Raw genomic sequence first — 15,257 nt, 5'->3', positions numbered from 1 at the left:
TTATAAAATAACAGGTTAATATTAACATATTTAGAAGGAGAAAAGCATGTGTTCAATTGACTTTTCCTCCCTTTTCATTTGCATGAGTCTCAAGTAGGAAGGACGGGCATGGCAGGACAGAGAAGCTGTGTCTGCTGACCGGGATGAGGGGTCCTTCCAGTGGGGGATGTGACAGGGATGTAGCCTGGTCCACAGCTGCCCTCCGTGTTGGCTTCACCAAGTCCTTCAGGTGTGGTGGGGGAGGGTGTGAAGCCATCCCTGAGCTCTGGTGGGGACTCTGAGGCGTGTGTGTCACAGATGGGTCCTTTCCCCGTTTGTGCTGAAATGATGAGAGTCAGGGTGAGTGGGCTTCAGGGTGGGTTTTTGTGGACCACAAAGGTGCATCATGGGAATCTTTAGCCCAAGGGAGGATGAGGAATGAGGGCAGTATGTTAGTGACCTTGAATTTCGATGGGGGAGCTCTGTCTTGCACAATTACTGCCCTTCTCAGTCTCTATACTCATCCCTCGTCTACTTTCTGGAGAGCATCTGGGAGCTTCTCTGATCAGTGGAACACAACAAGGCAGCAATGGCCACACTGGACATCAGTCCCTTCTGCTTGGCTCTGTGCCCTCAACCCACCTGGCTTCCATTCTTGCCACTAACTTTCCTCTTAAACTTAGAATGAATGAACCCTCTTCTCTTTTCTGCTTCATTTGCCTCTTCTTTGCCCCTTGCCTGCAGCCATTGTGCAGTGGAATACTTTCTATTTATCCCTCTGTCTGGGAGCAGTTGCATTAAATTATATTTTACATCTTCTTTAGTTATGGCTTATAATACAAGGGTGTTCTGAATCCTATCAAACAAAACTTGCTATATGCAAAGGGGGAAAATGTGAAGTTTAGAGAATGTCAGTCTTTCTAAGCTACGTATTTTCTTCTAGAGATCCCCACTGCTATTTTGGAGGGCCAGGGTTGAATGGTGACTACTACTTTCTCTTTGTTTCCTGTAACAGCAATCTCTTTCTCTCCTGAAGCATCATTTGTTGACTAGCTGAAAGGGGTATTTCACATAAAATGAAATGCAATAAAGGGAAAGGGACTTAGCATGTCTGAAAATCCCTTATAGGGCTTCCCAGGTGGTTCAGCAATAAAGAACCTGCCTGTCAATGCAGGAGACACAGGAGACGTGGGTTTGATCCCTGGGTCAAGAAGAACCCCTCGAGAAGGAGATGGCAACCCACCTTAGTATTCTTGCTTGGGAAAGCCTATGGATAGAGGAGCCTGGAGGGTTACAGCCCAGGGATCGCAAAGACTAGGACACAACTGAGCATAAATACACCTTCTCCAGGACCCAGTGTCCAGATCATTCTGAGAAGAGAAGAAAGACCTGCAATCTCCACCCCTCAACTTAATGGTTTCCACCTCACCCCCTCTATGGTCACCTGTGAATTCCTGCAACTCTTGTCCTCATTTTCTGCTGGCCCAATAAATATTCTTATGTTTCAAGCCTTCTTGTAGTACTCTGCTTCTGGCCTGAGGTCAGTACTGGGGAGATCAATATTTGATTCCACTAAAGTTATTCTCCACAGGCCAATTGATTCCACAACTTGACCCTGCGAGACCTCACAGTTCTTGGGGATTGGCCAGGGTGATCAGAGGAAAAAAAGGTACTCATAGCTTTCTACACCAGCCACGGTCATGGGGCCTAGCATTCAGGACCACGGGAGCAGGAGGTCAAAGGACCGTGTTGCTCATATAAGGAGATGTTGAAGATTCAGAAGCTCATTGGTGTTTGAGCTTCAGAAAGTGGCAGATGCAGCCTCCGATAGTGCCTGAAATGGTGAAAGGTGTCGCTATTGGCTCTCAGGAGGGAGGATGTAGGGGATGGTCTATATAGACCCCAGTCGGCACCCTGACGCCTCCTCACAGGCTGATCCTGCAGCTGGGACTGTGACCTTGAGGACGTGGGGTCAGGATGGCTCTGAGCCGACACCTCTCCCTCCAGGGACTCTGTGTCCTCCTCCTCGGCACCGTGGTGGGTGGTCAAGGTAAGAGCTGCCCCTCTGTCCTGGGTCTACACCAGGTAGTGGACACCTTGATAAAGGGAAAGGGGTATGGAGTTGTGGAGCCGCATTCTTAGTGTTTTTGGCCAAAAACAAAGCACTCCGACTGTGAATACTGGTCGCTATCCCGTGGGGAGTCCATTGGTCATAGAGGCAGATTTTACAGACCAGTGAGGTTTGATCTGGACCGAGGTGGGTCAATCTGACTCCCCTTGCTGTCTCCCTTGTTCTCAGGGAGTTTCTAGGGGTCCCAGTGACTCCCAGTGTGTGCAAATTCCAGCGACTGACCTCAGCTTGGATCTGGGCTGTTCCCACGTGCTCCACATGCCTGGTGTGTGAGCACTGCCTTTAGATCCCCGTGTTTCCTGTGTCTGTGCTCCTGTAGGCTTTGTGCTGTGTGTGTGTGTGTGTGTGTGTGTGTGTGGATGTGTGCAGGTGAGGAGTGTGTGAGGGTGTGTGTGTGTGAGGAGTTTATGTATTTGTGTGTGTGAGGGTGTGAAGAGTGTGTGTATGTGGGGACTATGTGAGGAATGTCTGAGTGGTGTATGAGGGTGTGTGAGGAGTATGTGAGGGTGAGTGAGGGTGTGTGAGGAGTGTTTGAGTAGCGTGTGAGTGTGTGTGTATTTGTGTGAGAATATGTATGTGTGTGTGTGAGGCTGTGTGTGTGTGTGTGTGTATGTGTGTGTAAGGGGGATGGATCCTGTCTCTGTGAGAGGAACGGGGCCGCTGAGCAGGGACTGAGTCCGTTGGTCTGTGAAGCACACAGGGTCTCACAGTGCTGGGTGTCATGGCCGCTCCTTGTAACTGGATCAGAGACAATCGTGCACCTGCCTGCCTCTCTCTGGCTCCTCTCGCCTATACCCTGGGCTCCCCTCTGCTTGTTGATGTGTCTGCCCAGCACTGGGCTCTGTGAGAGGCTCTGTCTGCTGGCCTCGCCTGTTCCCACTGGGTGTCCATTATGGAGCAGAGAAGCCCGCATCCAGGAGAGAGGACCTCTTGTCTGTAGAGATCAGTTGATGCATAGCCTCTGTGTATAAGCTCCTAAGTCCCTGCCCTGGTCCCTGTGACTCATTTCCTGTCGTGCTGGGGGCCTGGGAAGGTCCTTTCCCCTCCCAGGAGCTGCCGTGACTCCTAGGGAGCTCTTTCTCTCATGCCCTTTCCTGCCCCTCCCTGGGAGCTGCTTCCCTCTGAGTGAGAGTGGAGTATGTCATCAATCCTTCTATCTTGGTCTGCAAGGTTTCTTTGGACAAATCCGCTGATCTGCTTAGGGGAGTCTTCCTGAGTGACAGAATTTTTTTCTTCTCCTTAGACTTTTTGAATTCTCTCTTTGTCTTTGCATTCAGACACTTTACTCTGTGCGTCTTGGAGATGGTTGTTTTGGATTGAAGTTTTGGGGTTATTTATTAGCTTAGAACTTAGATGTCCAGATTTCCCCCCGTTTGGGAAATTCTCAGCCTGTCTTTCTTTCTTTGCTAGGTCTCCTTGCTGCATGCGGGCTTTCTCTAGTTGTGGTAAGCAGGGGCTACTCCTCGCTGCAGTGCACAGACTTCTCACTGCGGTGGCTTCTCTTGGTGCAGACCACAGGCTCTAGGTGCACAGGTTTCAGTAGTTGTGACACACCGGCTTAGTTGCTCTGCGGCATGTGGAATCTTCCTGGACCAGGGATTGAACTCATGTCCCCTGCATTGGCAGGTGTATTCTTATCCACTTCACCACCAGGGAAGTCCTCAGCCATTATTTCTTTTCTCCTTCACTTCTCCTGTGACTCCATTCAATACATTGTTTCTCTTTACCGTGTACACAGTTCCCATTGCTTTCTATATTCCTTTCATTCTCTTTTTGTTCCTCTAATTGGATACTTTCAACTGATCTTTCTTCTAACTTATTCTTTTATTTTTTTCTTTTCCTTGGTCAAGTTTGTTGTTGAATCTTTGTACTGAATTCTTCAATTTACTCATTGTTGTATGTTCATGCTAAATTGCCTCCTTCATGTGACTCTTTGTGACTCCATGGACTGTAGCCCACCAGGGTCCTCTGTCCATGAGATTCACCAAGCAAGAATACTGGAGTGGGTTGCTATGTACTCCTCCAGGGGATCTTCCAGACCCGGGGATCGAACATAAGTCTCTTACATCTCCTGCACTGGCAGATGGGTTCTTTACCACTAGCACCACCTGGGAAGCCCATTCATTTATTATTCAGCTTCAAAATATCTGGTTAGTTTTTTAAAAAAATTTTATATGTCTTTATTGCTCTTATTTTATTTGTATTATTTTCCTGGTGTCAAAAAATATTTGAATTCTCTTGTAACTCTCTGAGCATCTTTTGAAGTATTATTTTGAATTCTTTGTCAGGCAATTCTTGGATCTCCATTATTAATTTGAACTGGTTACAGGAGGTTTACTGTATTCCTTTGGTGGGATTTTGTTTCCCCGATTCTTCTTGAGGTCTTATTCTCTTGTAGATGTCTGCACATTTAAAAAAGCTGTCACCTCTGCCAGACACTAAGTCCTGATTTCAGTAGAGAAAGCCTTTCACCTCTGGGTAGGGGCACACTGGAATGTATTTATTGCAGGGTGCCAAGTGCAGAGGCATAAGGTGGCACTGGGTCTGGGAGAACATGAGGCTGTTTGGCTCAGCCTGCTTACGTCCACAGGATTGTGTGGTGTTTGGCTAGTGTTGCAGGGGGTCTGCTGTCACTGGAATGGTAGTTGTGTCCTCAGCAGTGCCTCCGGTTTCAAAGCCTAGGGATCATGACCAGCAGTGGCGGTGGCCAGAGCCAATGGTGTGCACACACTTGGCTTTGGGGGCCTGTTGCAGGTGCCTCTGTAGGGGAGATGATGGTTGCAGATGCTCATGTTGTGGGAAGGCCTAGGAAGGCAGCAAAGGCCAAGACCAACAATGGCTCATTACTCAAACTCATGTCCATTGAGCTGGTGATGCTATCTAACCATCTCATCCTGTGCTGTCCTTCTCCTTTTCCTTCAGTCTTTCCCAGCATCAGGGTCTTTCCCAATGAGTCAGCTCTTTGCATCAGGTGGCCGAAGTATTGGAGCTTCAGCTCCAGTATCAGTCCTTTCAATAAATATTCAGGGTTGATTTCCTTTAGGATTGACTGGTTTGATCTCCTTGCCATCCAAAGAACTCTCAAGAGTCATCTCAAGCACCACAGATCAAAAGCATCAACTCTTCAGGGCTCAGCCTTCTTTATGGTCCAACTCTCACATCCATACTTGACTACTGGAAAACCATCATCTGTGCTTGTTATTAATTCTTTCAGGTGAAAAATCTGCTGCATCTGTCTGCAGAGTAGGGTCACTGTGAACTGTGATTGCTCCTGCCATGTGGTTGCTATTGGTCCTTTGCTCTTCTTTCTTTTGCCTAGCCATCTCTATAAGACTGGCTCAGCTTTGCAGGTCTGCGGGAAGTGAACCTGAAGCAGGATTTTCGTATGGTGCCCCCAAAGGCTAGGGACACTGGTTACTCAGCCTGCTCTTACCCTCCTGGTCGAGAGGAACTCTCCTGGCACCCTTGACACTGAGCGATTCTGGTTTGGAGGATGTAATGATGCCTCCAAAATGACAGCATCTTGGCATGGTCAAACTTCTTAGGGTACTCCAGATCTTTCTGGAGTTGTTTTTGTTACTGATCGCTGTCTAGGTTTGGTCTTTTTTAAGAGGATGGAGGCTGCTGTCTCCTACATCAGCATTTTGGTAATGACACATTTAAGGTTTTTATTCTTTGAGAGAATGGTTTTGAGTGTAGAGTTTGAGATTGGCATTTTTTTTTTCTTTCAGTAAATCTAAGGCTTAAGTCTAATCTACCCTGACATCTCTTTTTGTTCTTGGGGTTTTAGATGTTAGTATAGATGTTTCTGAATTTTATACACCTAGTCTTTATCTTAGTATTTTTCTTCCTGTCAATTTTCTGCTGTTATTTCCCATTTTAGTAAAAGTAAGCTAGGTATGGTATAGTAAAAATACAAAATGTATCCTTATATAACATGTTCTGTTCACTTTGACAGGACTTCTGCTATCATAATTCTTCAAGCACTCAGGTTGTTTTATTCTTCACCATGTATTATGCTCCCACTGCAATACAAGGCTGCAGGATTTGCTGTGGTAGAAAAACATATTGGCTCTTAAGTGTTTCTATGCGGAAGTGACATCATTTGTTCTGCCACTTTGTTGGATGAGCCAGATCACATGGTTATGCTTAACTTCAAATAGGCAAGGAAGTATTACTATTTCCACAAGCTCATCAAAAGAGAATTTTAAATGTTGCTGAACACTACTAATGTCTCCATCTATAATGTTCCTGCAAATGAACTTCTTTTTAATGCAGAAACCAGAGTCGTCTTAAAACTTAATCGCTAAAATGACACCTGATCACTTTTGTCAAATTCCATTTGTTAGATGCATGTTACTAGGCACATTCGAGTGTGGATTACACACGGACATGAACACAGGTGTCAGGAATAACCAGGACACTTTAGAGCCTGTTACCCCAGCCCTCTGTTCCTAAGTTGGATGAGACGTTCCCTGTGGACAGGGAAGGAGAGAGAGGATTCCTCCCTGGATCCCGGGCCACGAGCTGTAACTGAGACGGGGAAGCTGGGCCCTAGTAACCTTGGGCACATCTACAGGGAGGGCAGCATCCAGAGTTTTTGAAGGCCTGTCCTCAGTGGTGTCCCTGGAGCTGGCTCCACAGGCTTGTGAGAAACATCTGGTGCCTTCCTTCCTGTTCCAGGTTCAGTGATGGCACATTGGGGGCTTCAAGTTGGCCTTGTGGGAATGTTTATACCACAGAGGTCAACAAATGCTATATCCTATGTGCTCTTTTACTCCTCAGAGAGCTTATATTTTAAATATTATATCACTGCAAGTCTCCTAATGTCTCTCCTGTGTCCTGTATCTGTTCTCTCTTGCAGATCTGGAGCTGAGGCTGAAGGATGGAGCCCACCGCTGTGAGGGGAGAGTGGAAGTGAAGCACCACGGAGAATGGGGCACAGTGGATGATGACTACTGGAGCTTGAAGGATGCGTCTGTAGTGTGTAGACAGCTGGATTGTGGAGCTGCCATTGGTTTTCCTGGAGGGGCTTATTTTGGGCCAGGACTTGGCCCCATATGGCTTTTGTATACTTCATGTGAAGGGACAGAGTCAACTGTCAGTGACTGTAGGCATTCTGATATTGAAGACTATCGTAATAAAAGCTATTCCCATGACCAGGATACTGGAGTAGTCTGCTCAGGTAAGTCCTGTCTGGTCTGTGTGGGGATCTCTAGCAGGAAAAGCATCTGTCTTATCACCAGAATGACTCGAGATTATGGATTATAGCCTTTAGAACATGCTTGGGTGAGGGGTCTGTGTGATGTGTCACAGAAGGTAGAGAAGTCAGGTCAAAATTTTCATACAGATATACCTGTTGTGTTTGACCTCTGTGACATAGTCTTATCATGGTAATTGTTCTGTATTCTTTGATATAATGGTCAGTAGGGTGTGGCTACATGGTGGTGGTGGGGGTCACAGAAGAGTTGTAGGCAACAAGGTTTATCATACTCATAGGTCCTAAAACTCAGTCACCACACTCCATCAGGTTGGTATGTGGGGGATGTGTCAATAGAATAGGCTCAACCAAGCAATGGTGACCCAAAAGGGCACTGTTAAGACCTATGGGCAAGTGACCATACCGGGGGTCAGGGTGCAGTTACACAAGGAAAAGGTGTGAGGGGATTTCACTGGTGCATTTAAATGTCCCTAGATCACAGTCAGAGGAAGCCAGAAGTGGAACTTGTGGCAGAAAACAGTCTCATCACACTGGTGCACCTGATCAACCGAGTGGGGAGCTCACATCACATTTGCAGGGATGTTGAGGGACCAAGAAAGTGAAGTCTTGAAGTTTACAACACAGTAGCTGAAGTGCATCACGTGTAAGAGGCAGTGACGCTAAGAGGATCTGAAGTGACTCCTATGAAGTGCTCAGTAATGTCAATGTGTTTGACCTGTGCCAAGGTGGATGCAGTAAATACAACAGTGAACCTACGGTGTGAGTGGGTGGTCACAGTATTTTACAGAGATGCTTCTAGTTGTTATCATAATTATGGATTGGATGTCCAGGATATTAATCCCATCAGAGCAGCTGGACTGGAGGAAGATATTGTCAGTTATCACAGTAAATTCCCTCAAATAGGGAGCTGGTCTTAGGCAAGAATCACCCCACCTGATGTGATTGTGGGACAAGGGAGCCCTGAGGACACCTGCAGTAGGTCCTTAGCAGCCACAGCCAGTCAGGTCTTGGGTGTTTATATTGAGGGAGATCATTGGAAAAGTGATCTTTTCTAATCTCACCTTCAGCAGACCTTTAATGATTCTAGTTGAAGCCCTTAAGAAAACAATTCTTTCCCTTTTTGAAAGGTACTTTATTGAGGTATGACTGACATACAAAACTGCTTGATAAGTATGCATTTGTGAAACCATTACAGCACTTATGTCATAAATCTATTCATCTCTTCAAAACATTTCCTTCCATTCTCTCTATTATTCTTATTAAAAGTAATTATTTTCAAGGAGCTTTTAAATTTTAGTTAGAAATTTTTGTTTAAGCAAACCTGTTTTCTGGCATCTCAAGTAACCTTCCTCATTGTCACAATGTCCTAATCATGGTTCTAACTGCAGATAAATTTGTGAAAACACTACAGGTGTGTCTACCATATTTTGATAAATCACTATCTGAATGAAAATGGAGTGTGTGAGGTTTGAACTTTCTGTGAAATTAGAACTCCCAATGTTATCATCCTAAGAAGATTCATGTCTTGATATTAATTCCAGTTAAGTTACACTTAAAAGTAAAGAATTGGAGAGTGTTCTGATATTTAAACCCCGATTGTGGTTTGTATTCCCTGACCACCATTGCTCTAACTTAGGCTCTCACATTTTTATGAATGGTTCCAGGTTCCTTCTATTTCTCTTTTTGTCATTAGTTTCCTCCCCTTGGTCTGTTTTTTCTGTATTTTCAGACATGTTTTAACGATGCAAAGATAAGTTAAAGTGGTGGTGATGTAGTAGAGATACGATTAGAATAGCTTGTTTTTTCATTTTCTTCATCGAAATTGAACTCTTGGAGTTTCTTCTGGTTAATCTTAGGAGTCAGGTATGGGAGAGAAATTTCAGCCTCAGTGGTGGATTGTTGGAAGTGAAGTACTGTGTTTAGGAGAAATCTAGAGTGGAAACAATGACCAGAGAAGAATGTCGAGAAGCTTGTTTGAAATAACGAGGGGACTTCAATGAGGGGCTAAACAAATTGAGCAGGACTGTGGTGCAAGTGTGCTAAGCTGCTTCAGTCCTGTCCTATTCTTTGTGACACCATGGACCGCAGCCCACTAAGCTCCTCTGTCCATGGGATTCTCCAGGCAAGAATACTGGAGTGGGTTGCCATTTCCTTCTCCAGGGGATCTTTCTCACCCAGGGATCAAACCTGGGTCTCCTGCATTGCAGGCAGAGTCTTGATTATCTTCTGAGCCACCAGGAACTACAGTACTGAAGTACAAACTGCTGAGGGGATGAAGATGCAAGGATTGCAGGAGGGGAGGGTTGGAAAGATGCAGGTCAACTCCTACATTCACCAGAGCCTCTGTGTTACACTTCCTTCCTGCCCTCATCCCTTCCCTCCCTCTCTTCCTTTATCCTGCTGTGGGAGTCATTTCTTTTTTTTTTCTCCCATTTATTTTTATTAGTTGGAGGCTAATTACTTTACATCATTACAGTAGTTTTTGTTATACATTGAAATGAATTAGCCATGGATTTACATGTATTCCCCATCCCAGTCCCCCCTCCCACCTCCCTCTCCACCCGATCCCTCTGGGTCTTCCCAGTGCACCAGGCCCGAGCACTTGTCTCATGTACCCAACCTGGGCTGGTGATCTGTTTCACCCTAGATAATACACATGTTTCAATGCTGTTCTCTTGAAACATCCCACCCTCGCCTTCTCCCAGAGTCCACAAGTCTGTTCTATACATCTGAGTCTCTTTTTCTGTTTTGCATATAGGGTTCTCGTTACCATCTTTCTAAAGTCCATATATATGTGTTAGTATACTGTAATGGTCTTTATCTTTCTGGCTTACTTCACTCTGTATAATGGGCTCCAGTTTCATCCATCTCATTAGAGCTGATTCAAATGAATTCTTTTTAATGGCTGAGTAATATTCCATGGTGTATATATACCACAGCTTCCTCATCCATTCGTCTGCTGATGGGCATCTGGGTTGCTTCCATGTCCTAGCTATTATAAACAGTGCTGCGATGAACATTGGGGTGCACGTGTCTCTTTCAGATCTGGTTTCCTTGGTGTGTATGCCCAGAAGTGGGATTGCTGGGTCATATGGCAGTTCTATTTCCAGCTTTTTAAGAAATCTCCACACTGTTTTTCATAGTGACTGTACTAATTTGCATTCCCACCAACAGTGTAAGAGGGTTCCCTTTTCTCCACACCCTCTCCAGCATTTATTGCTTGTAGACTTTTGGATAGCAGCCGTCCTGACTGGCATATAATGGTACCTCATTGTGGTTTTGATTTGCATTTCTCTGATAATGAGTGATGTTGAGCATCTTTTCATGTGTTTGTTAGCCATCTGTATGTCTTCCTTGGAGAAATGTCTGTTTAGTTCTTTGGCCCATTTTTTGATTGGGTCATTTTTTTTCTGGAGTTGAGCTGGAGGAGTTGCTTGTATATTTTTGAGATTAATCCTTTGTCTGTTGCTTCGTTTGCTATTATTTTCTCCCAATCTGAGGGCTGTCTTTTCACCTTGCTTATAGTTTCCTTTGTTGTGCAAAAGCTTTTAAGTTTCATTAGGTCCCATTTGTTTATTTTTGCTTTTATTTCTGAAATTCTGGGATGTAGGTCATAGAGGATCTTGCTGTGATTTATGTCGGAGAGTGTTTTGCCTATGTTCTCCTCTAGGAGTTTGATAGTTTCTGGTCTTACATTTAGATCTTTAATCCATTTTGAGTTTATTTTTGTGTATGGTGTTAGAAAGTGTTCTAGTTTCATTCTTTTGCAGGTGGTTGACCAGTTTTCCCAGCACCACCTGTTAAAGAGGTTATCTTTTTTCCATTGTATATCCTTGCCTCCTTTGTCGAAGATAAGGTGACCATAGGTTCGTGGATTTATCTCTGGGCTTTCTATTCTGTTCCATTGATCTATATTTCTGTCTTTGTGCCAGTACCATACTCTCTTGATGACTGTGGCTTTGTAGTAGAGACTGAAGTCAGGCAGATTGATTCCTCCAGTTCCATTCTTCTTTCTCAGGATTACTTTGGCTATTCGAGGTTTTTTGTATTTCCATACAAATTGTGAAATTATTTGTTCTAGTTCTGTGAAAAATACCGTTGGTAGTTTGATAGGGATTGCATTGAATCTATAGATTACTTTGGGTAGTATAGCCATTTTGACAATATTGATTCTTCCAATCCATGAACACGGTATATTTCTCCATCTGTTTGTGTCCTCTTTGATTTCTTTCATCAGTGTTTTATAGTTTTCTATGTATAGGTCTTTTGTTTCTTTAGGTAGATATACTCCTAAGTATTTTATTTTTTTTGTTGCAATGGTGAATGGTATTGTTTCCTTAATTTCTCTTTCTGTTTTCTCATTGTTAGTGTATAGGAATGCAAGAGATTTCTGTGTGTTAATTTTATATCCTGCAACTTGACTGTATTCATTGATTAGCTCTAGTAATTTTCTGGTAGAGTCTTTAGGGTTTTCTATGTAGAGGATCATGTCATCTGCAAACAGAGAGAGTTTCACTTCTTCTTTTCCTATCTGGATTCCTTTTACTTCTTTTTCTGCCCTGATTGCTGTGGCCAAAGCTTCCAAAACTATGTTGAATAGTAGTGGTGAGAGTGGGCACCCTTGTCTTGTTCCTGATTTCAGGGGAAATGCTTTCAATTTTTCACCATTGAGGGTGATGCTTGCTGTGGGTTTGTCATATATAGCTTTTATTATGTTGAGGTATGTTCCTTCTATTCCTGCTTTCTGGAGAGTTTTAATCATAAATGGATGTTGAATTTTGTCAAAGGCTTTTTCTGCATCTATTGAGATAATCATATGGTTTTTATCTTTCAATTTGTTAATGTGGTGTATTACATTGATTGACTTGCGGATATTAAACAATCCTTGCATTCCTGGGATAAAGCCCACTTGGTCATGATGAATGATTTTTTTAATATGTTGTTGGATTCTGTTTGCTAGAATTTTGTTAAGGATTTTTGCATCTATATTCATCAGTGATATCGGCCTGTAGTTTTCTTTTTTTGTGGCATCTTTGTCTGGTTTTGGAATTAGGGTGATGGTGGCCTCATAGAATGAGTTTGGAAGTTTACCTTCTTGTGCAATTTTCTGGAAGAGTTTGAGTAAGATAGGTGTTAGCTCTTCTCTAAATTTTTGGTAGAATTCAGCTGTGAAGCCATCTGGTCCTGGGCTTTTGTTTGCTGGAAGATTTCTGATTACAGTTTCGATTTCCTTGCTTGTGATTGTTTTGTTAAGATCTTCTATTTCTTCCTGGTTCAGTTTTGGAAAGTTATACTTCTCTAAGAACTTGTCCATTTCTTCCAAGTTGTCCATTTTATTGGCATAGAGCTGCTGGTAGTAGTCTCTTATGATCCTTTGTATTTCAGTGTTGTCTGTTGTGATCTCTCCATTTTCATTTCTAATTTTGTTAATTTGGTTCTTCTCCCTTTGTTTCTTAATGAGTTTTGCTAATGGTTTGTCAATTTTGTTTATTTTTTCAAAAAACCAGCTTTTAGCTTTGTTAATTTTTCCTATGATCTCTTTAGTTTCTTTTGCATTTATTTCTGCCCTAATTTTTAAGATTTCTTTCCTTCTACTAACCCTGGGGTTCTTCATTTCTTCTTCCTCTAGTTGCTTTAGGTGTAGAGTTAGGTTATTTATTTGACGTTTTTCTTGTTTCTTGAGGTAGGCCTGTAATGCTATGAATCTTCCCCTTAGCACTGCTTTTACAGTGTCCCATAGGTTTTGGGTTGTTGTATTTTCATTTTCATTCATTTCTATGCATATTTTGATTTCTTTTTTGATTTCTTCTATGATTTATTGGTTATTCAGAAGCGTGTTGTTTAGCCTCCATATGTTTGAATTTTTAATAATTTTTTTCCTGTAATTGAGATCTAATCTTACTGCACTGTGGTCAGAAAAGATGACTGGAATGATTTCAATCTTTTTGAATTTACCAAGACTAGATTTACGGCCCAGGATGTGATCTATTCTGGAGAAGGTTCCGTGTGCACTTGAGAAAAAGGTGAAGTTGATTGTTTTGGGGTGAAACGTCCTATAGATGTCAATTAGGTCTAGCTGGTCCATTGTGTCCGTTAAAGTTTGTGTTTCCTTGTTCATTTTCTGTTTAGTTGATCTATCCATAGTTGTGAGTGGGGTATTAAAGTCTCCTACTATTATTGTGTTACTATTAATTTCCTCTTTCATACTCGTTAGTGTTTGCCTTACATATTGCGGTGCTCCTATGTTGGGTGCATATATATTTATAATTGTTATATCTTCTTCTTGGATTGATCCTTTGATCATTATGTAGTGTCCATCTTTGTCTCTTTACACAGACTTAATTTGAAAGTCTATTTTATCTGATATGAGTATTGTGACTCCTGCTTTCTTTTGGTCTCCGTTTGCGTGGAATATTTTTTTCCAGCCCTTCACTTTTAGTCTGTATGTGTCCCTTGCTTTGAGGTGGGTCTCTTGTAGACAGCATATATAGGGGTCTTGCTTTTGTATCCATTCAGCCAGACTTTGTCTTTTGGTTGGGGCATTCAACCCATTTACATTTAAGGTAATTATTGATAGGTATGGTCCCGTTGCCATTTATTTTGTTGTTTGGGGTTCACGTTTATACCACCTTTCTGTGTTTCCTGTCTAGAGAAGATCCTTTAGTATTTGTTGAAGAGCTGGTTTGGTGGTGCTGAATTCTCTCAGCTTTTGCTTGTCTGTAAAGCTTTTGAGTTCTCCTTCATATCTGAATGAGATCCTTGCTGGGTAGAGTAATCTAGGTTGTAGGTTATTCTCTTTCATTACTTTAAGTATGTCCTGCCATTCCCTTCTGGCCTGAAGGGTTTCTATTGATAGATCAGCTGTTATCCTTATGGGAATCCCTTTGTGTGTTATTTGTTGTTTCTCCCTTGCTGCTTTTAATATTTGTTCTTTGTGTTTGATCTTTGTTAATTTGATTAATATGTGTCTTGGGGTGTTTCGCCTTGGGTTTATCCTGTTTGGGACTCTCTGGGTTTCTTGGACTTGGGTGGCTATTTCCTTCCCCATTTTAGGGAAGTTTTCAGCTATTATCTCCTCGAGTATCTTCTCATGGCCTTTCTTTTTGTCTTCTTCTTCTGGGACTCCTATGATTTGAATGTTGGGGCGCTTCAGATTGTCCCAGAGGTCCCTGAGGTTGTCCTCATTTTTTTTGATTCTTTTTTTTTTTCCTCTCTGCTTCATTTATTTCCACCATTTTATCTTCTAACTCACTTATCCTATCTTCTGTCTCTGTTATTCTACTCATGGTTCCCTCCAGAGTGTTTTTGATCTCATTTATTTCATTATTAATTTTTAATTGACTTTTTTTTACTTCTTCTAGGTCCTTGTTAAACCTTTCTTGCATCTTCTCAATCTTTGTCTCCAGGCTATTTATTTGTAACTCCATTTTGTTTTCAAGATTTTGGATCATTTTTATTATCATTATTCTAAATTCTTTTTCAGGTAGATTCCCTATTTCCTCCTCTTTTGTTTGACTTGGTGGGCTTTTTTCATGTTCCTTTAGCTGTTGGGTATTTCTCTGCCTTTTCATCATGTTTAGATTGCTGTGTCTGGAGTGGGCTTTCTGTATTCTTGTGGTCTGAGATTCCTTTTTATTGTGGAGGTTTCACCCAGTGGGTGGGGTTGGACGATTGGTTTGTCAAGGTTTCCTGGTTAGGGAAGCTTATGTCAGCGTTCTGGTGCATGGAATTGGATTTCTTCTCTCTGGAGTGCAATGGAGTGTCCAGTAATGAGTTTTGCGATGGGTCTCTGTGTTAGGTGTGACTTTGGAGAGCCTGTATGTTGACACTCAGGTCTATGTCCCTGCGTTGCTAAAGAATTTGCGTGGTATGTCTTGTACTGGAGCTTATTGGCTCTTGGGTGGTGGTTGGTTTTGGTGTAGGTAT

The 15,257-nt window shown here is 42.8% G+C and overlaps 1 protein-coding gene across 1 annotated transcript in view; it reads left to right on the top strand.

Moving 5' to 3' along the window:
- Window positions 1-1,922: 1,922 nt before the first annotated feature.
- LOC110126270 (antigen WC1.1-like) overlaps window positions 1,923-15,257 on the top strand; it is a 64,508-nt gene continuing 51,173 nt past the window's right edge. Inside the window, 2 exon segments of the mRNA XM_070453075.1 lie at window positions 1,923-2,029; window positions 6,975-7,295. Coding sequence (XP_070309176.1) covers window positions 1,957-2,029; window positions 6,975-7,295 — 394 coding nt within the window. The 5' untranslated portion in view covers window positions 1,923-1,956.

The sequence above is a fragment of the Odocoileus virginianus genome, chromosome 23 (assembly GCF_023699985.2).
Source record: "Odocoileus virginianus isolate 20LAN1187 ecotype Illinois chromosome 23, Ovbor_1.2, whole genome shotgun sequence".
In the NCBI taxonomy this organism is placed as follows: Eukaryota; Metazoa; Chordata; class Mammalia; order Artiodactyla; family Cervidae; genus Odocoileus; species Odocoileus virginianus.
This window is presented reverse-complemented; position numbering and strand designations above follow the sequence as displayed.